Source organism: Oncorhynchus nerka, linkage group LG23, assembly GCF_034236695.1.
Source record: "Oncorhynchus nerka isolate Pitt River linkage group LG23, Oner_Uvic_2.0, whole genome shotgun sequence".
In the NCBI taxonomy this organism is placed as follows: domain Eukaryota; kingdom Metazoa; phylum Chordata; class Actinopteri; order Salmoniformes; family Salmonidae; genus Oncorhynchus; species Oncorhynchus nerka.
Genome location: NC_088418.1, coordinates 51,545,334 through 51,565,464, shown reverse-complemented (window position 1 = coordinate 51,565,464; position 20,131 = coordinate 51,545,334). Strand labels below are relative to the sequence as shown.

The 20,131-nt window shown below is 44.2% G+C and overlaps 2 protein-coding genes across 4 annotated transcripts; both read right to left on the bottom strand.

The window, feature by feature from the left end:
• Nucleotides 1-386: 386 nt before the first annotated feature.
• LOC115119429 (6-phosphofructo-2-kinase/fructose-2,6-bisphosphatase 3-like) lies at nucleotides 387-9,753 on the bottom strand. The gene is made up of 12 exons (XM_029648216.2): nucleotides 9,392-9,753; nucleotides 7,025-7,153; nucleotides 6,608-6,704; nucleotides 6,338-6,479; nucleotides 6,158-6,214; nucleotides 5,865-5,989; nucleotides 5,455-5,662; nucleotides 5,179-5,325; nucleotides 4,979-5,083; nucleotides 4,615-4,807; nucleotides 4,162-4,400; nucleotides 387-2,234 (listed from the first exon to the last, which is right to left on the bottom strand). Exons 1-12 carry the CDS (start codon nucleotides 9,462-9,464, stop codon nucleotides 2,184-2,186), a joined length of 1,566 nt encoding a protein of 521 aa, XP_029504076.1. The 5' UTR covers nucleotides 9,465-9,753; the 3' UTR covers nucleotides 387-2,183.
• A 2,095-nt stretch (nucleotides 9,754-11,848) lies between these two features.
• On the bottom strand, nucleotides 11,849-19,281 carry LOC115119432 (splicing factor 45-like). Of its 3 annotated transcripts, none has more exons than XM_029648224.2 (13): nucleotides 19,195-19,281; nucleotides 18,167-18,542; nucleotides 17,902-18,018; nucleotides 17,650-17,816; nucleotides 17,309-17,427; nucleotides 17,098-17,151; nucleotides 16,805-16,943; nucleotides 16,476-16,627; nucleotides 15,887-15,949; nucleotides 15,376-15,452; nucleotides 15,186-15,284; nucleotides 14,752-14,824; nucleotides 11,849-12,261 (listed from the first exon to the last, which is right to left on the bottom strand). In XM_029648224.2, exons 2-13 carry the CDS (start codon nucleotides 18,293-18,295, stop codon nucleotides 12,158-12,160), a joined length of 1,293 nt encoding a protein of 430 aa, XP_029504084.1. In that variant the 5' UTR covers nucleotides 18,296-18,542; nucleotides 19,195-19,281; the 3' UTR covers nucleotides 11,849-12,157. The 3 variants fall into 3 exon arrangements, with proteins under 3 accessions (XP_029504084.1, XP_029504082.1, XP_029504083.1); XM_029648222.1 differs by having other exon boundaries at nucleotides 19,141-19,253; XM_029648223.2 differs by lacking the exon at nucleotides 19,195-19,281 and adding an exon at nucleotides 18,989-19,083.
• Between the last annotated feature and the right edge of the window lie 850 nt (nucleotides 19,282-20,131).

The following is a 20,131-nucleotide window of genomic DNA, read 5'->3' as shown; positions in this document are numbered from 1 at the left end:
AGGTGTTGACAGCTAGTGTTGTGCTGGCTCTGGTTCTGTGGTGACACTATTTAAACAGATGTGTTCAAATGTGGCATGGTACAACAACAAATTCCAGCTTCCAGTTTAAAAAAAAGTTTCTGGTCTCCCTCTGCAAATTGAAACACATTGATATGATAGGGTGTTTGCCTATCAAGTCGTTTTTCTACAGGCCTCAGCACTCTCAGTACACTTCTATATTGCCCTATAGTACCTTTAAGAATCGCAAGTGTTTTGGTGACAATTTAGTTGCTTTAAAAGGTTCTAGCATACTTCTCCAAAGGGAAACACATTGTTAGGCTGTTTGCCTTTCAGGTAGTGTGGCCCAAGACACATAAATAATGAAGATATGACATCCACAAGATGGCTTGTTTTCCCGGAGATTTATTGGCCCAGCAAATGCAGAATATACACATGTTGTCCTCTCAGACGCTTTGCTTGGCATACACAAGTCATACACAGTACTCAGGCAAGACCAGGTGCCATCCGCTCCAAACCATTATCTAAATCTACATAGAAATAAATAGTTTGAGAAAAAATGTCTTACAAAAAAAACTAAATTCAAGTATCAGAAGCAAACACAAATGAACAAAAGTAGTACTGCCAATATGATATGCAGAACATATTTGGCTGGCTAGCAAAAAAAACTTTAAAGCCATTTTTATCAGTTTCATTGTTGGCGTAGTTACTGTGTTTTACCTTTGTGAGGCAGAACAGTACACTCCTTACAATGAACTATTAATCCTTCAAACAGTGAGCAGTACAAACGAGCATCTACAAAATACCTTCCCACTCAATTCTAGACTTGAACATTCCAAAACACTGAGCGTTCCTTCAAGTCTGATATATTTACATGTGTATTTACAGAACGCATTTTCATAACAAAGATATAAGTGCTCACACATGTTAACAGCTGTCTTACAAAGAAAAGTGAATCACGTTACACTGCATGTACTCTGAAGGTACCATATGTCTGAATTTCTATGGCTAGCTATATGGGTGCAGAAGCCGCATTGGGCTTGCAGGACAAACACTAGGCACTCTAGGTCCGAATCTCCTTTCGGAGAGAAACACAGAAAGAGACAATTGTGTCTATGGACACAGTCATACACACAACTCAACAGGGATGTCAACCTTGCTGTGCAGGATCAAAAGGATCATTCATTTCATAGCACACGAGTACACCGGTCATTCAATTTAACATCCTTTAAGTAACAGTATGATACTCAAATCTTAAATCATAACAAAAAAAGTGAATAAGTGCTCAATGTCAACAAGTCAGAGTCATTAACACAATTTGGAGAATCATTATTTCAGAGGCATCCCTATAGGAAAATGTTTACGTCGTAAACTAAACGTTTCCATCTGTTAAAAGAGTGATATAACCATTCATCACTCAGATCTCAGGAGGGTGTCAAGAAAGGGAGACTTAAATATTTGGCCTGGTTCCAGCTCTCTGAAGGATGCCTTGCCGACTGCCAAGTAGTCACTCAAACCAGATATAATAGCTCCTTAGAATCAGAGCTATTACCCTAATTAAACCACAGATCCAGTGTGAGCTGTCACTACAGAGTGGTTGATTCATGCTAGTTTGTCCCTATCTTCTGTACAAACCTTGTGAGAACCAACCACAGCTTAGGTGAGTCAGTGTTCCTCAAGACATTCACTGAACATATTGTACAGTAGCATACATTATGTTTAACTGGTACATAAATATGCTATTGGCTATGCAGAGTCATGGCCGGGTCCATTCGGGTCCACTCGGGTCTATCAGCGGTTGTTACATAGACCCAAGACCCGATTACAATCAAACAGGACCCGGCTCATACCCGATGGAAAACGTAGAATTTTGGACCCAGGCCTGCTCGAGTCTCAGGTATTTTGGGTTTGGGTGGACCAGAGAAGACCTCTAATGTACAGTGTTCTCACTATCTCTTTCCCAGAGGAAAAGTGTTTGAACTACAAGCACTGGCAGATAACACACAGACCAGACACTCACTAACACGTCTGCGTGAGAAAAGAGAACAGTAGTCCCTGTGATCTCCAGAAAGAGGCAGATGGGGGGAAAAAACACAACAATAGCCATTTTGGTGACATTGTTGAATTTTCTTTGCCGGCATCACTTCCTGGGGACTTGGATCAGGTGACGAGGCGGTGCGATCTCATTAGCAGAGCTGCAGGATCTCATGGCGATTGTTGGACTTTCTCTTCATGTTCTGAGGGAAACAAAAGCATCAAATTGTTAAGAAGACATGGGGAAACCATTACAAACAAACTAAGAGTCATCTGTGAAACAAGACACATAAAACATAAAGAGAGGGAAAGATCCTGTCCTATAGGCTAAGTGACTCCAGGCTTAACATGAGATGCCGTAACATGACAGAGGCTTTGGTTCTGCTCATCCATGTCGTCTGAAGCCTCGATGAGCTACTCATTCATATTCCATGGTAAATGTAAACCATGTGTGGGCTCAAAAACGATTATCCGATCTCCCTATCCCACGTCTAAGGTACACCTCAACAACTAACTATAGAGCTACAATGGGTGTGTAAGAGTGTGTGTCTTTACTTGTCTATGGGTGTTACTGTACACTGAGTGAACAACACATTAAGAACACCTGCTCTTTCCATGACATAGACTGACCAGGTGAAAGCTATAATCACTTATTGATGTCACTTGTTAAATCCACTACAGTCAGTGTAGATGAAGGGGAGGAGACAGGTTAGGTGCGGCAGGTAGCCTACTGGTTAGAGCGTTGGGCCAGTAATCGAAAGCTTGGTGGATTGAATCCCTGAGCTGACAAGGTAAAAATCTGTCGTTCTGCACCTAAACAAGGCAGTTAAACCACTGTTCCTATACCGTCATTGTCAATAACAATTTGTTCTTAATTGACTTGTCTAGTTAAATAAAGGTAAAAAAAAAAATTAAGGGTTTTTAAGCCTTGTGACATGGATTGTGTACGTGAGCCATTTAGAGGGTGAATTGGCAAGACAAAAGAAAGTGCCTTTGAATGGTTTATGGTAGTATGTGCCAAGCGCACCGGTTTGTATCAAGAACTGCAACGCTCCTGGGATTTTCCTGCTCAACAGTTTCCCTTGTGTATCAAAAATGGTCCTCCACCCAAAGGACATCCAGTCAACTTGACAACTGTGGGAAGCATTGGAGTCAACATGGGCCAGCATCCCTGTGGAACGCTTTCGACACCTTGTAGAGTCCATGACCCAACGAATTGAGGCTGTTCTGAGGGCAAAAGGGGTTGCAACTCAATATTAGGAAGGTGTTCTTAAGGTTTTGTACACTCAGTGTACAAGTGCCCCTTCTGATTGTGACTTAAGTTGACTGGAACTTTCCACACCCTGAATAATTATCACCTGTCAAAATTTACCTGCAGAGTCTGAGACACAACACTACTACATAATAATAAACTGGGAGCTAAATCTAGCTGCTTTCTCACTTTACCTTTGAAACACTAAAAGAGAGACCAGTTTCAGACAGTGAAGGATTGTACAGATGGGCAGAGGTCTTTAAACAGATCAGAAAATACATTGAAGATATAGACGTTCTAAAGACGTAAGTCACAGAACAGTGTGTGGGGGTTGGCGTCGTAACATGCAGATAGCAATGCTTGTACAATACTCTGACATCAGCTGGAAGGAATGCGAGGCTGAAATTGTACACAAGGTCATCGTGAGCGGGAAGGGGGGGAAAGAGAGGGAGGCACTTGGCACATGTATTCCTCAGGGAGTAACGGGATGGTTTTCAAAACCACATTGTAGCGTGTCTGTGAGAAACCAGCCTGGGAAAACTACTGGGATCTTACACAGTACTTTCAATGGAACACTGACGAGGATTATTTATTTCATGGGGGAGGATTGGAAAGAGAAAGAAACAAACAAAGAAAGGCAGAGAGAGGAGAGAGAGACAGGTACTTACAGGCAGACTTTGCCCAGCCAGTGCTGCACAGTGAAGAGGAGAAGGAAGAAATTATGAAAAGAAAGAGAGTGAAGAGACATAAACAGCATAGAATGGAAAATTGCTTATAGCAGAAGAGAAAGGGATAAAAGATGTCCTTCAGTAGGTTTGAGGAGTCAAAGATGTGTGTATGTGTGAGAGGGCGAGCGAGAGACAGAGAGAGACACTCACCTGTCCGGCCAAGGTGAGGTGGGAAGGAGTACAGAGGGACATGGGCGAGGGGGGCAGCTCCTGGAGGGGTTCGTCCAGGCCGTCGATGCGGGGTTTCTTGATGTTGGGCTCGGGGCTGGTCAGGGGGGTCACACTGTTCCTCCTGATCAGAGTCCCAGGATACTTCTTCATCTCCTCTGGTCTCTCTCTATGGGTGTTCACCGCTTCCACGTTGAGCGAGATGGACTCTACCTTGCAGCCTGCACACAGAGTAAAAACACACACACACCACAGTCAGAACAGATATTTAGACCTCACCTTATTTCTCCTGCCCTGGACAAGCTAGAGAACATACAATTGACCCTAATGCCTGATTCACACCATAGAGCCAATCTGAACCGTACTGTCCTGTCTCTGATATTTTCTGGTCATATTGTCTTGGCTCGGTAAAGTGAAAGGTGTACAAGTTTTCACCGTAGGCAATGGGGGTGAGCTTCAGCACCGTGTGGAGGGGACACTTCAGGTAGGGCATCTCTTCTGCACTCTTATCCAGGAAGTAAGCCAGGAGACAGCGCATCACAGCCTGGTGACAGATAACCAGAACGTTCTCCTGTCTCTCCAGCTCCATGATCACTGGCTCCACCCGCTGGACCAGGTCCTGATAGGACTGGAGGGAGGGAGGGAGGGGACAGAGAGAAAGAAGAGAGAAGGGTTAACTTTACATTTTCACAGACACATCGATTCGCAGCATTTTAAACACTAGAACTATGTCCATGTGTAACTGTACAGTAGTTGGCAGTAGCAGGTTGATTCTAGTAGTATATTGTACTGTGCTAACCTCTCCTGTGGGGTAGCGGTAGTAATACTTGTCCTGGTCTCTCAGAGCAAACTCCTCAGGATACTTCTCCTTCACCTCATCGTACGTCATCTCCTCACACACCCCCTGTGCACACAGCACACACCTCACATTAGAGCTGTTTAAATGAAGCACCACACACACAGTCCAGTGAGTAGTCTATTCTAGTGTGTGTGACTCACAGCGTCTATCTCGTTAAGGGCCTTCCACTGTTCGTAGGGCACTCCCAGGCTCTCAGCAGTCTGGATGCTGCAACACATCTGATTGGTCCACACCTTCAGATCCGTCAAGTTCTGCTCGTTAACGAACATCGACAACGCCCCAGAAAACTACACAAAGAGAAAGGAGGAGAGAGTAAGAGACCAGTGTGTGTGTGTGTGTGTGTATTTATGTGTCAAACTAGTATGCGTGTGTGTGTGTGTACACGTGTGTATATGAGTGTGTTTCTACTCTCGTACCTTTCTCCCCCTTGGCGACAGCCCTGAGTCTCCCCCCAGGCGTCCCTGCAGGTTGTGCATGCTCTCTCCATGGCGACACAGGTAGATGACTCTGGGCTGGACGTGGATGTTCATCAGGTAGTAGACGATCTTACTCTGGACGTGGTCCTGGATCCGGTTCACCAGGAACCTTCTGCCTACATCTATCACCTTGATGAAGGACAGGCTCCTACGTAGGGGGTTAGAACAAGTTTAGTCTAAGGCCTGAATTCACGAAACATCTCAGAGTTCCATATAATCTTATTTATTATTATCTAAAAGGCCAAACTGATTCTAAATCAGGTTTAAGCCACTCTCAGATCACACAGTAAACCGTAGCTAGGGTCAACAGGTATGAACAGTGAATAAGCTATATGAGGTTTATGGGCTACCTGTCGTACTGGTCTGGGTCCAGGGGTTCGTAGTGAACCCTGTAACACTCTATCCTCTTATGGAAATCTTCCATGGCGTCTGTCTTGTTGCAGTCCTGGTAGTCTGGGCAGGACACCTTCACTTCCTGTCATGGGAGCAAGTAAAAGATCAGGTGACAGCGTAAGACACTCACTAAGAATTACATTATAGCTCAGTAGCTAACGTCAGGCTGCAACATTAGAGGAACCTTGCAGGAACATGAGCCAACCAATAAAATGTTTCTTCAGATGTTCTGTTCAGATTTCTGACTCACCATGATATTTGTGGCGATGACGCTGGGATCATCACACACCGACTCGATGAAGAAGATCTGCACACACACACATTTAGAGTCCTTTTATCATCTTTACATTGAACGACATGGTGAGTCATTTGATCGCGTCTCTGTTTGAGATCGCATCAAGCCTCTCGTAACCATGGAAACACCACTGACCTTGAAGCCGTTCTCACTGCCGAAGTCCAGGATCATGTCTCGTCTCTCACGAGTAGTGTTGGTGGCATCGAAGACTGCAACCTGGCCTCCCTCCTCTGTCAGGTAAGACTTAACGTCCCTCAGAGCTGCTAAGGCACATTGTCTAAGCAAGAAAATAAATCATCTCTGTTAGCCTTGTTTCAAGTACACTGATGATCAATGATGTCACATGATGCTCAGAATGTGTCATGGTGAAACACAGAGTAGGATGGGGAGAAGGGGTGGACTCACTGTCTGATCTTCACGGCACTCTCGTTGTCAGCCTCGAAGAAGTCATACGAGCTGTAGTTCTTGACTGCTTCTCTGCGATACTCTCCCACGTTGAAGACTGGAGGCAAAGAACAAACTAACAATGGTAAATAGAATGTTCTGGAGGGAGGCAGTGAGCCCAAGCCCAGTTTGTGGTAAATCTGCAAACTAAAACAGAGGAAAAGGAACTAGATGAAATGGCAGGAAATTCCAATTCGAGAACAATAATTCAACCTCCACCCTTGTAACCCCAACTTTCCTCTTAGTGAGTAAATACAACAAATAAACGTTAGTAAACATTACTATGACTAATAATAAACGTTACTAATCTGTTAGCTACACCTGTTGATGTGTCTCGTCATGTGCTGACTGTGTGTGCTGAGTGTGTGTGCTGTGTACCTTTGGTGGGCATGCCGATCCAATTGAGGTATCGGGTGAGTTTCCTGGACATATAGGTCTTCCCCCTGGCTGGCAGACCCACCATCACAATCACTGTGGGGGGGTTGGCCAGATGGGGGACCCCTGTCACTAGAGACAGAGAGAGACATAAATATTAAAATATGGTTCAATAGCCATAAACACAATCAACCTGATTAATTGTGTACTCTTAATTTACACACAATAATGACACTGCATATTATCCACACAAACCATTTGCCAATACCTGTCTACAGTGTAAACACTACTGCATCTTCATTCAGTGACGAATGCCTCTCATTCACAGGCTCCTACCAGCTCTAATCCACTTTCCAGGACACAGTACCTCCTCGATGGGAAAAACAGCTATAAAGCTTTTAGGCCATCACGCCCTCCCTCTATCCAGCCCTCCCTCTCTCTATCCACCCCTCCCTCTCTCTATCCACCCCTCCCCCTCTCTATCCACCCCTCACCTATTCACAGCATCCCACTTGATCTATCTCCCTTCCTCCCTCAGTGTCAGAGAGCTGTACATCCTCTTATAGACTTGGGGAGACTGTCTGTGTTACTGGTCCTGGCAGCACAGTGATGGTCATGGTCGTGGATAGACGCTAATACTAATTCCCTCCCACCTGTCTGCTGCCCCCAGCTAGACCCTTCCCCAGTTCCCCAGAGGTCAAGGTGGTGTGTCTACCTGCAGAGACACTGCTGAAGCTGTCTCTCCCCCTCCTGACTGATAAACCTCCTACTAGATGATTCCAATGTCAGGACCACTGTGCATGAGTGAATGCAAGTCAGTCTTTAAGGCAAGAAAGGGTTTATGGAGACAATGCAGGGAAGTGAGACATAGCTTAGACTGGGGAAGAGGTGCCTGTGTTATTTGTTTCTTAGATTTTTCACTGCACTGTTGAGAGGTAGCTTGCAAGTAAGCATTTGATTGCACCATTTTGTATCCTGTGTACATGACGAATACACTTAGATTTTAGATGGCATTAGCTAAATATTTTGTTATTGTGGTTTAATGCAATGCCTATGATGGTGTGTATGTTTGTTTACAGGCTAGGACTTTTTGGGTGTTCGTTTTCATTGCCTGAATGTCCATGTGATACAGACATCACCAGCTATTGGTGCTTTCAAGACAATTGGGAACTTGGGGGGGAAACTAGGTCAAATCATAATGTCAGTGATTTACAGGTCGGAAAGTTGGAATTCTAGAAAGATGCGAGTTTCCGATTTGTATTCCGAGTTGGATGACCGTCCAAAACAATTTTCCAAGTCTGAGCTCCTTTTTTTTTTCGAAGTCAGAGATTTCCGAGTTGCGAGTTCACCGTTGTTATGACACGCAGCAGGACAAACACACTGACGTCAGTGAATTAAGCAGTGGCTAGTCAGGCCGTTGATATTGATCAGTTGGCTCTTTACAAACTGTCGTCACTAGTTACCACAGCCACAAAGTCATAAACCCCGCCTATTTCTGCAATTTTTCAGCCATTATCCAGCTCGCCCCATGCAGACACGCACGAGTATCCAGCTCGCCCCATGCAGACACGCGCGATAGTTCATCCAATCGGAGCCCGGTGCGTCTCTGCATGTGAAATCCCCCCGTCTCTCCCACCCACACAACGGTTCCTGGCTGTAACGAGCAGAGCGGGAAGCCCTCGGGACCACAGCAATGAAGTCATACAGGTCGCCTATTTCTACAATTTCTCTTCCTAAAATGTGATTTTGAACATAACCCTTACGATAACCACACTGCTAACTGTATGCTTAGCATTAACCTTAAATTAAGACCAAAACGTATTCTTTAAAAAAAAAATACTTTGTGGCTGTGGTAACTATGGACTGGATGGGGCTATTGAGTGGTTGCTATGGTGAGCACTATCAACCATTACCCTCTATAGCTACTTGTGAATCCTGACCTGGCTGCGTGCCAATGGCCAGTTTGGATAGGCTAGGCTAATAGGGCATATGCTATCTAGGAACTTTTAGCATTATTATAGTAATTACAAACAAGTGTACTTTTTTTAGTCGGTTGGTTCATTTGAAAACTAAGCTGCTTTGAAATTATTCTGTTGAATGGTTTCAAAAAGCAGGCTACCTAGACCCATAACAGCCCATTGAAAATAAAGCCATGCGAGTAATGCATCAAAACATGCAATCACATTTCCCCCCTATATTATTATAGACTCAATGAGATTATTATTTGTCTGATTATTGTGAATAAATCAATAGCATAATTATCAAAGATAATGCCAAGTAATACCTTTATCCTATGGACTTTTTTTCTAAATGAAACATGAATGAATCAGGTGGACGCTGATGCCAGCCGCGGGTTAGGCTACTACTTACATCGCCGGGGGACTGCCGGTTTGTCATCCTTGGAAGGAATCCAGATCTTTTGTATCCTGTTCTGAGTAAGCATTCCTTGAGGGTAGTGAAATAAAATAAGAAACCTAGGTTTCCCACTAATATCAGTCCCCCCAAAATACCACCGTTACGCGCTTTCAGCCCAGCACAGATCAAATAAAAACAGTAGAATACAATTCAAAATGATTTGGATCAGCTGTCGGTTTTCTCTACCAGACAAGTAGTCTGAAACAGAATATATTGGCGATCTAAGCAGTCGTTAAGAGCTGCTGTGTTCTATTCTAATATCGTGCAGCCTGTGCGGGGGCATTAATCTACCCGGCTGTGTCCCAGTTCTTTTATTTAAACTGTCCGAGCAGAAAACAACGTGACATTATATGATGACTCCACCCGGGCGCGCGCTCTCAGGGAGAGTGACGCTGCGCTACCTTGTGGCTGATGACGGTAAATCCACTATCATGGCAAATGGGAGTATCCCGGCGATGCACGTGCAGAATTGCACCTCAGTAAACCTTCAGACAGAGAGGTACAAATATGACTCAAGGAGAGTTTATTTGTATTTTTATTGCATTTGCACTTTGTCTCCAAATACTATGTAGTGTCATGCCAATGTCCTATTCGGAGACTTTCTGATGCAGATTAATATTTATTTTATGCAAATCATTAAAACAATTTGGCCACAACTATATCACCCTATATTTTCAAGTGAAATGTTTTTCATTCCAGCAACACAGGATATGGTGCAGGAAAATACAAAGTAGTGCTGGGTTTCAAAATAATGGGCTCCACACTCAATAGGCTCTTTAATCTCTCTTGGACAGAGTTTGCATAAAACGGGAAGTGACAAACTTTCACAAACAATTTTAGTTTTGGGTAACAGAGATGATAGGCTAAGTGACTGCCTTAGTGGCACGTAGACTTGCCCTGAGCATGGCTATAGCCTGCAGTCACATAGGACTATTTGAGTTCATATCATTAAGAAACTTAAGATACCAGTCAAAGGATTTGTTCAGTGAATAGAGAGAGAATAATGGTATTGAGCCATTTGGATCTAATTATTTCTAAATTTTTCTGGCTCCACGTGCAAGGTGTATATTTCAGAGTGGGGAAGATACAAATAGATGCAGTCTTTTTGTATGTGGGCCCGTCAACCTCTCCACACACACAACTCTTCATAGCCTAGCCTACTTCTTCACCCATCTGTTTCTCTCCTGGTCCAGGCCAGGTCAGAGCCTGACCCCAATCACCCACACTAGGGATTCTAGGGAATACCTACCCTTGACAAGACTGTGACCCAGTCTGGGTGCCAGGGAGAGACCCCCCCCCACACACACACAGTGTCCCCCCTTTCCCTAATACACATACTCTCCGCTCTCTCAGACCCAGTTCAACTCCACCAGTGGTATTTAGGTTAGGCAAAGAGCACTGTCACTCCTCCACCCAGACACTATCCCACTCCCCCTGCATGATCCAAGCATGCTCTCCTTCCACCCTCTGCATGCCTGACCTGCAAACCTTCCTTCATAACCTACCCCCCCACACACACTTAATCTCAGTTTTGCTTTACCCAAACCTATTTGTATTTCTATAACAGGTTCAAATCAAATCAAATGTTATTTGTCACATACACATGGTTAGCAGATGTTAATGCGAGTGTAGCGAAATGCTTGTGCTTTTAGTTCCGACAATGCAGTAATAACCAAAAAGTAATCTAACTAACAATTCCAAAACTACTGCCTTATACACAGTGTAAGGGGATAAAGAATATGTACATGAGGATATATGAATGAGTGATGGTACAGAGCAGCATAGGCAAGATACAGTAGATGGTATCGAGTACAGTATATACATATGAGATGAGTATGTAAACAAAGTGGCATAGTTAAAGTGGTGGCACCTTAATTGGGGAGAACGGGTTCGTGGGAATGGCTGGAGCAGAATGATATTAAATACATGTTTTCCATGTGTTTGATGCTATTCCAGTTGTTTCCAGCCATTATCATGAGCCGTCCTCCTCTCAGCAGCCTCCACTGGTTTCTATGTATCTAACCTTTATTTCTTGAGGTTAGTCATAAAATCTGAGTAGAGAGAGTCCATGTAAATTTAATTCCCTTTCTATGAATTAGCTCATTTCTGTGTACTACCCGATCGGAATTAATTTGTTCCGATTTAATCCTCCACAGACATCAGTCAGTATGACAGTCCTCTAAGTCCCCTATGAACCCTGTCTGTTTTACATAAGATCCGAATGAGGCTGGAGGGGGAGGGCTGTGTTTCTTTCATAACTGCCCCAGTACCCCCTCACCGTGCCGGGCTATGTAAAGATCGAAAGCTGGGCGTCTGGTCCTCTGGGAGCCTCTTATGTCAGACAGATTAGAAAGAAACTGGGCTTCCTAGACTACGCTCTGCCCTAGAAGAGTGAGAGATTAAAACCAAAGATTTTAAACAAAAGGAACATTTATTTTCAGGTTTCACTTGTACATGTTCATATCAGGACACAGAGACCAAGACAGTAGTTCATTACCTCACATACAGGATTTTTCTGCTGGCAAAACAAACAGGTGAAACACTTCAGTAAATAGACACATTGTGCTGCTGTTGAGAGTATAATGGTTTAGCTACTTAGAGACAGAAAGAGCTACTGGTGATTATCAATGTGTGTGTGTGTCAGAGCATTTCTTCTGTTCCTGTGGGTATGAATGAGGCGGGTCTTAACGATTCAGGTGGGATGGACTGCGCGTGTGTGTCTCACATCTGCTCTCCCAGATCCAACACTCTGAACTTATCCTGGTTATAGAAACAGGCTTTTACCACCCGACCACCAAAGAACCTCCCGTTCAGATCCACCACAGCTAGAGGAGAGAAGACAGGAAACAAACATTATTACTGTGCAAACATTTATCAACATTACAGACTTGACTTTGTCAGCTTAGGCCAGACAGGTCTGCAATATCACTGCTGATGTATCATTGAGTGAAGACTAGTGAGGAATTGGGTCGTTTTGTTCGTTTGGACCGTGAACAAACACGGTCATCCTAACACGGTCTATGGGATGGTGCTCCTCTTTGATAGTCTACAGTGTTTTCATCATTAACCCGTAATTCATTCTTATCAAAGCTTGAAAAACCAAAACATTGTGGCTATCAGAGACTTGGGTATTTCTTGGTCTTCAAACACAGCCGGGACATCACCCAAGTTCCCTTCTCCTTCCCAAGAATGTCACAGATAAACAACAACAAACAGTCCTGGAGGCAGAGTTCAAACACACATCCAGTCTACAATAGTGAGACGGACACTGTGAGAGTTCCTTATCAACATTAGGCACATGACCTCATGGGGGCATGTGTGTTTGAGCAGTGATGACAAGTACCTACTCATCCTAACGCCAATGCCGGGACATTCCCAGTAAAACTGGCACTTGTGTGGACAAATATGGATACATGTGCAGAGCTGTGGTGTATTGGGAAGACTCCCTGGCATAAATCCCACGCGTCTCCTCACCGGATGCCGGGGTTCAAGCCGAGGGCCCACCTTTCCCACGGTTTCTCTAAGACTTGCCTGTCTCCCCCTTTGAATTCCTTACCGTCTAAAGTCAAAACACCTGGAAAAAATAGCAACAATGTGTGTGTCCAGTCTGGTATTAGTAGCACTCACTAGTCTCTATAGAAATTAACAGGGTGTGTGTGTCCAGTCTGGTATTAGTAGCACTCACTAGTCTCTATAGAAATTAACAGGGTGTGTGTGTCCAGTCTGGTATTAGTAGTACTCACTAGTCTCTATAGAAATTAACAGGGTGTGTGTCCAGCCCAGTCTGGTATTAGTAGCAGGCAGTGTTTCTGTTCAATTAAGAGGATGTGTGTGTCCAGTCTGGATTAGAGGGCACTGGGACTAGTCTCTGATGAAATTACCAGGGGGTGTCTCAGCCCAGTCTAGTCTGGGACAATATTTAAAACTGGCCACAGCAGTGTTTCTGTACCCTTAAGGATGTGATCACACATAACAGTTAGACGCGCGCACACATTATACAGTTGCGTGGAGGGACAGAGGGTTGCTGGGACAGCTGTGATGTAACACCTGAGGGGGACAGTCTCACCTGCTTTCTGATCTGGGACAACCCATTTAAAACTGGCCACAGCATTAGCCTTATTACAGACATAACAGTTATACACTCACACATAACAGTTAGACGCTCGCACCTAACATACAGTTAAGACGCTCGCACCTAACATACAGTTAAGACGCTCGCACCTAACATACAGTTAAGACGCTCGCACCTAACATACAGTTAAGACGCTCGCACCTAACATACAGTTAAGACGCTCGCACCTAACATACAGTTAAGACGCTCGCACCTAACATACAGTTAAGACGCTCGCACCTAACATACAGTTAAGACGCCGCACCTAACATACAGTTAAGACGCTCGCACCTAACATACAGTTAAGACGCTCGCACCTAACATACAGTTAAGACGCTCGCACCTAACATACAGTTAAGACGCTCGCACCTAACATACAGTTAAGACGCTCGCACCTAACATACAGTTAAGACGCTCGCACCTAACATACAGTTAAGACGCTCGCACCTAACATACAGTTAAGACGCTCGCACCTAACATACAGTTAAGACGCTCGCACCTAACATACAGTTAAGACGCTCGCACCTAACATACAGTTAAGACGCTCGCACCTAACATACAGTTAAGACGCTCGCACCTAACATACAGTTAAGACGTTAAGACGCTCGCACCTAACATACAGTTAAGACGCTCGCACCTAACATACAGTTAAGACGCTCGCACCTAACATACAGTTAAGACGCACCTAACATACAGTTCGCACCTAACATACAGTTAAGACGCTCGCACCTAACATACAGTTAAGACGCTCGCACCTAACATACAGTTAAGACGCTCGCACCTAACATACAGTTAAGACGCTCGCACCTAACATACAGTTAAGACGCTCGCACCTAACATACAGTTAAGACGCTCGCACCTAACATACAGTTAAGACGCTCGCACCTAACATACAGTTAAGACGCTCGCACCTAACATACAGTTAAGACGCTCGCACCTAACAGTTAAGACGCTCGCACCTAACAGTTAAGACGCTCGCACCTAACAGTTAAGACGCTCGCACCTAACAGTTAAGACGCTCGCACCTAACAGTTAAGACGCTCGCACCTAACAGTTAGACGCTTGCACCTAACAGTTAGACACACACACACATAAGTTATATAGACACACAATATAGTTACAGACAAACGAGCACACACACATCTTACAGAAACCTCAAGGACACACACAAAATAACCATACAAACACATTAGGTTGTACTGACCTTTGATGGCTGACTCGACTCTCTCAAACTCCAGAAATATCCTCACTGCTTCATCGTCTGTCACCTGAGCAATCTGAGGAGAACATATAGCTTAATACACATGCTAAACAGAGTGGTTCGAGCCCTGAATGCTGATTGGCTGACAGTCGTGGTAAACCACAGGTATAACAAAACAGATTTTTACTGCTTTAATTACGTTGGTAACCAGTTTATAACAGCAATAAGGCACCTCGGGGGTTTGTGATATATATGGCCAATATACCATGGCTAAGGGCTGTGTCTAAGCTCTCCGCGATGCGTTGTGCATAAGAACAGCCCATAGTCGTGGTATATTGACCATATACCACACCTCTTCGGGCCTTACTGCTTAATTAGTCAACACAATATGACTCAGCACTTAACTATACACACACAGACAGACTTATTCCTCTCACCTCAAAGATGACACACTTGATGACCTTGCCGTATTTCTCACACTCTTCTTTGGTCTCCCCTTCCAAATCTTCATCCACCTCTCCTCTGCCCACCATGTTCTAAAACACACACACTTTATTGGACCTATGCACATAAACAAACAAGAATTGACAATAAATACTCAGGCACAGACACACACATAGCACCCACCCGTAGCAGCACGACTTTGGTGGGGCATTTGAGGATCTCTGTGAGGGGGTTGGCCTCTGACTTCTTGGAGGGGTCCACTGATGGGAGAAAGAGAGCAGAATATTTCAACAATAAGTCAAACAACTGAATATATTGGTAAACAGGAAGAGACTCAGACTGTAGATTGGACCAGAATGTGGACCACAACTGATGTTTTAAAGCTAGTTAAATCAATCAGATGAGGGTTACAGGTACTAACCTAAAAACTCAATTAACACATCATATTTTCATAATTTTCTAGGTTATCAACCATCATAATGTAGGCCCAAAATAAATGTGGTTACTAGTTCCATAATGAAACTTGACCCACATTGAGATGAGCAAACTGTATAACAAAAAAATGGAGAATTTGCCTGTCAAAATGAGAAGGTTTGAGATGCGAATAGATGGAGACATGGGACAACAAGACACACGGGGCGAAACCGGATGTGATGCGTCAAGGTAAGGAGGAAGTGATGTGACAGTGCCAAACCTATTGAAGCCGAGCCCCAGCCTAAAGGCTCAGCTGCTGCCGTCTGGCTACTGGATCCTGGTGCTTTAGAGAGGGACACAAACACACACACACAAAACGAAAAACAAAAGAACACCAATACACACAACTAAGATCACAAATGTTGAAGATTAAAATCATCAATGAATGAAAAATACCAATTAAAAACTGAATCTTGACTGAGGATGATCACACAGCTACAAATAATGTTACAATAGACAGTCTTGGAACTAGAAACCAAGACCATTCATTCTGGGCCTATGTAATACATGATAAAAAAAAAAAAAATTTAAACATCTGGACAGGCTAATGTAACAAGAGGAGACAATGAAAACAAGCTTGTATCTATCTTATCTAGTAGAAAGAGATCATGAGCATTGGTGTTAGAGAAAAGGGGGGGGCGCTGGTGTAAAAAGGAGAGAGGGAGGGAGTAGACTGTGTGCATATATAATAAGAAAGAGAAGTGAAATCTGAGAGAAAGACAGGAGAGCTGAGACAGGAATGAGTGAGAGCGAGCGAGCGAGACAGGGCAGTGAGACGGCAGAAAGTGAGATGTGAAGCATGGCGTTACTCTTCTCAGTGGCGTCTCCTATGATGATCTTGCCACCCCTCTTGCTGGTCTTCTCTACAGACAGGGCCGTGCTGAGACCCTGCTCGTGTTTGCCCAGCCCCTGGCCCTCCCGGAAGCCATACTTCTGCATGATCTTATGGGCCACGGTCCCTCTGGGGAGACGGACACAACATCAGACAACACCACTGGACAGAACATTGAGCTGCTGTACTATGCAGGTTGATGCCATTAGAGGGCCAGTGTTCAGATGTGTTGTGTTTTGAGTAGGGCACATGAGACTACATACAACTAACAGGACATTCTATCCCAGTAAGGGGTATCAGACTCACCCCATGTTGGCCAGGAATGAGTTGGTGGGACCGCCAGGTGGTGAGCGGGGGCGTTCGGAGTCCTCGTACATGGGGGGAGGGATGGCTGCTTTAGAACCACGGGAGGGTCGCATCTCATCCTCATAGGAGTATGACGAGCCTGGAGGAGCGAGACAGTCAGTTAGCACACTCACCTCATCCTGATCAAGCATGTTGAATGTCATCCTAATGTTAAATAACACTGCCATCTACTGGACAAACTCCCCCACATCCCAAACAGGCAGACACAAATCCCTCTGTGAGCCATTACTCACTGTCTCTACTATCCACGAGTGAGGAGGGTGGGGCGATGGCTGCTCCACCCATACCTAAGAGAGACACATGGGTAAGAATCAAGCACCACATACAGTCAGACACATTATCCTGAAGTAATCACAACATTATCCTAACATTAAGAACAAGTACATCTGCCTAAATGTCTCATCTGCTTAGAAGGCTCAGTGAAACCATAGGTAGTCTACTCACTCCTTTTCCTCTTCTCCTTCTCATAGTCCTCCTCCTCCTCATCTGACTCTCCCTCTGCCGTGGGGAAGCGGGAGAATCCACTCGGAGCGCTGCTGCCCTCGTGTCTGTCCTTCCTCTTCCTGGACAGGAAGCACACGAGGTCAGAATGAAGGACAGAACATGGACTGAAATGATGTGGTCATAGTCAGGTCCATATTCCTACAGTGTGAAAACGTCTAAACAATACGTCATCCTTAGTTTCCTGAAGGATATAACATTGTAACTTATGTCAACAATAACAACAGAATCCTGTTGAATGTTCTAGAAGTGTAGCTTTGGTGCTGTTCGGTAAGAGGTCGTACTTCTCTCTGTCCTCTATCTCCTTCAGTCGTTCCTGCTCTCTCTGCCTCTGCCTCTCCTCACGGTGTCTCTTCACCACCTTCTCGTAGTCGTTGGGGAACATGGGGTCATACTCATCAGCTAGGGGGATTAGCGCGTCCCCCGAGGGGAACCCGCTGGGTGCTGTGTCCTGACACACACATCACATCACATAAGTCACACATATTTCACACCCTGACAAATACTTGTGTCACAGAAACACACACAGCCCTCACCTTGAGTCCTGCTGCAATGTGTGGGGGTGTGTCTATTATCTGTCTGTCATCAGCCGAACCTCCTCTCTTTAAGTCAATAACTGGTGCCAGGACAGTACCCTGCTTCATCCGCTGACTCTGTGGGGAACACACACACCATCATCATCATCCATATCTCTGTATGAGGGGAAAAGGTTCATAGATATGGCTAGGGATGCTTTTTAAACATAGCTTTGAGTCTTCCTGAATCCAGCTTTCATCAACCTGCAGTGCCATTGGAACCCACCTTAGCCTGAGTCAGAGCTGCCTTCTTTACTTTCAGCTGTGACTGCAGTAGCTTAAAATTCTTGGACCAGCCCTCGGTCTTGGTGTCACTGGTCGCACTCCCGACACCCATGTCGTCGTAAAGCGACATCGTTCTCAGAGTTTAAGTAACTTTTTCGGAGCAGGTTAGGAGAACGTACGCAGTAAATTATAATAATTTACTTAGTATGTTAGGAGAATTGACGTAGCAGGTTCGGACACTGGGCTTAAGGTTAGGAACGGGGTTCGGGTTAGCGAAAAGGCTCTCCTAACCTGCTACGAAAATAACTTTGTATCGAAGTGGCGTGAAAAGTGTGTGTCCCCTAAAGATACTGCTGGCAGTGGCAGGGTAAAAAGACCTGTAAATAAAAGCAGCGTCAAGACAAAATATATAACTGACATAGTGGTGGGTATAATTTGTGGAACGTTCCAACAGGAATCTGTTCCAAAAACTTCGTAAATAACAACATTGCCAACAAACAACGCATACAAAGTTGTATAGCGGCCGAATAAGATACCGGATAGAGAGGGTTATTTCATTACGTTATCGCTCACCACGTTGATTCCGAAAAATGTATCTGGTAGCCTATGGACAAACATTAAGAATAAGCTACGTGGTGAGTTGATGACTATTCGGCAGCTAGTTAGCTAGGTGAATTGACCATGCTACTTTGTATGCGTTGTTTGTTGGCAATCTTGTACTTTACGAAATTTTTGGGACAGACTCCTGTTGGAACGTTCCACAAATTATACCCACCCCCCAAAGACAGTCCAGTAGATTTATATAAGAAAATAAACTAATTACATTGCATTTGTGAGGACGTAGCCAGCTAGCTAACGCGTTACTTTTAGCCAACTAACGTTAAAAAACAATTGTATCGGTCTTTTGTCGCGGAGGCACACTAACAATACTTCCCACAGATATAACCCCTTTCCAACTAAGAATCAAATACTAACCTTATAAAATATAACTAGTACACAAATGAATCGTTGTAATGCGCGAATACGTGCCTTTTTATTAGCACATATCGCTACACAGCTTGCTACACGGACTTTCAAATCGATACAATAAACGTCATCAAAAATGGTCAACTTCTTCTTTAAAATGATATTGGCGGATCGCAACCAACTGCAAGATGCATACACTGCCACCTACTATACTGGAGTGTAGGAGTACTATACAACTTTTAATCTATTTCTCTTTTCTAGCCCTGTGTTTCTGCCTACTGTTCTGGAGTGTGAATTACTTACACGTTGTGACACAAAATGGGAAAGGATAGGATAAAGGCAAGAAAATTGCCCTACCGACTATCCCTACAGCCATTAAAACCTCACCACTATTCGGCCCTATCTGATCCAACATCATGCAGGCCCAGAAGCCTGGAAGGACGGGACACTATTGTTCAACACACCTTGCACATTAATGAGCACAGGATTTCTGAACAGGCCTCGAAACCATGCCAGGACCATCAGAAGCACCAGTCCTGACAGTAGGTCCACTTACTACGGGTATATCAAATCAAATTTTATTTGTCACATACACATGGTTAGCAGATGTTAATGCGAGTGTAGCAAAATGCTTGTGCTTCTAGTTCCGACAATGCAGTAATAACCAACAAGTAATCTAACTAACAATTCCAAAACTACTGTCTTATACACAGTGTAAGGGGATAAAAAATATGTACATAAGGATATATAAATGAGTGATGGTACAGAGCAGCATAGGCAGGATACAGTAGATGGTATCGAGTACAGTATATACATATGAGATGAGTATGTAAACAAAGTGGCATAGTTAAAGTGGCTAGTGATACATGTATTACATAAGGATGCTAGGGATGCTTTGGTAAACATGTAAGCTCCATCAGTCCGCACTGTAGTTCTACCAATCTGTTTTAAGGCCTCTACATATCATAACTGATCCTATATCTATGAGACTCTGAACCTG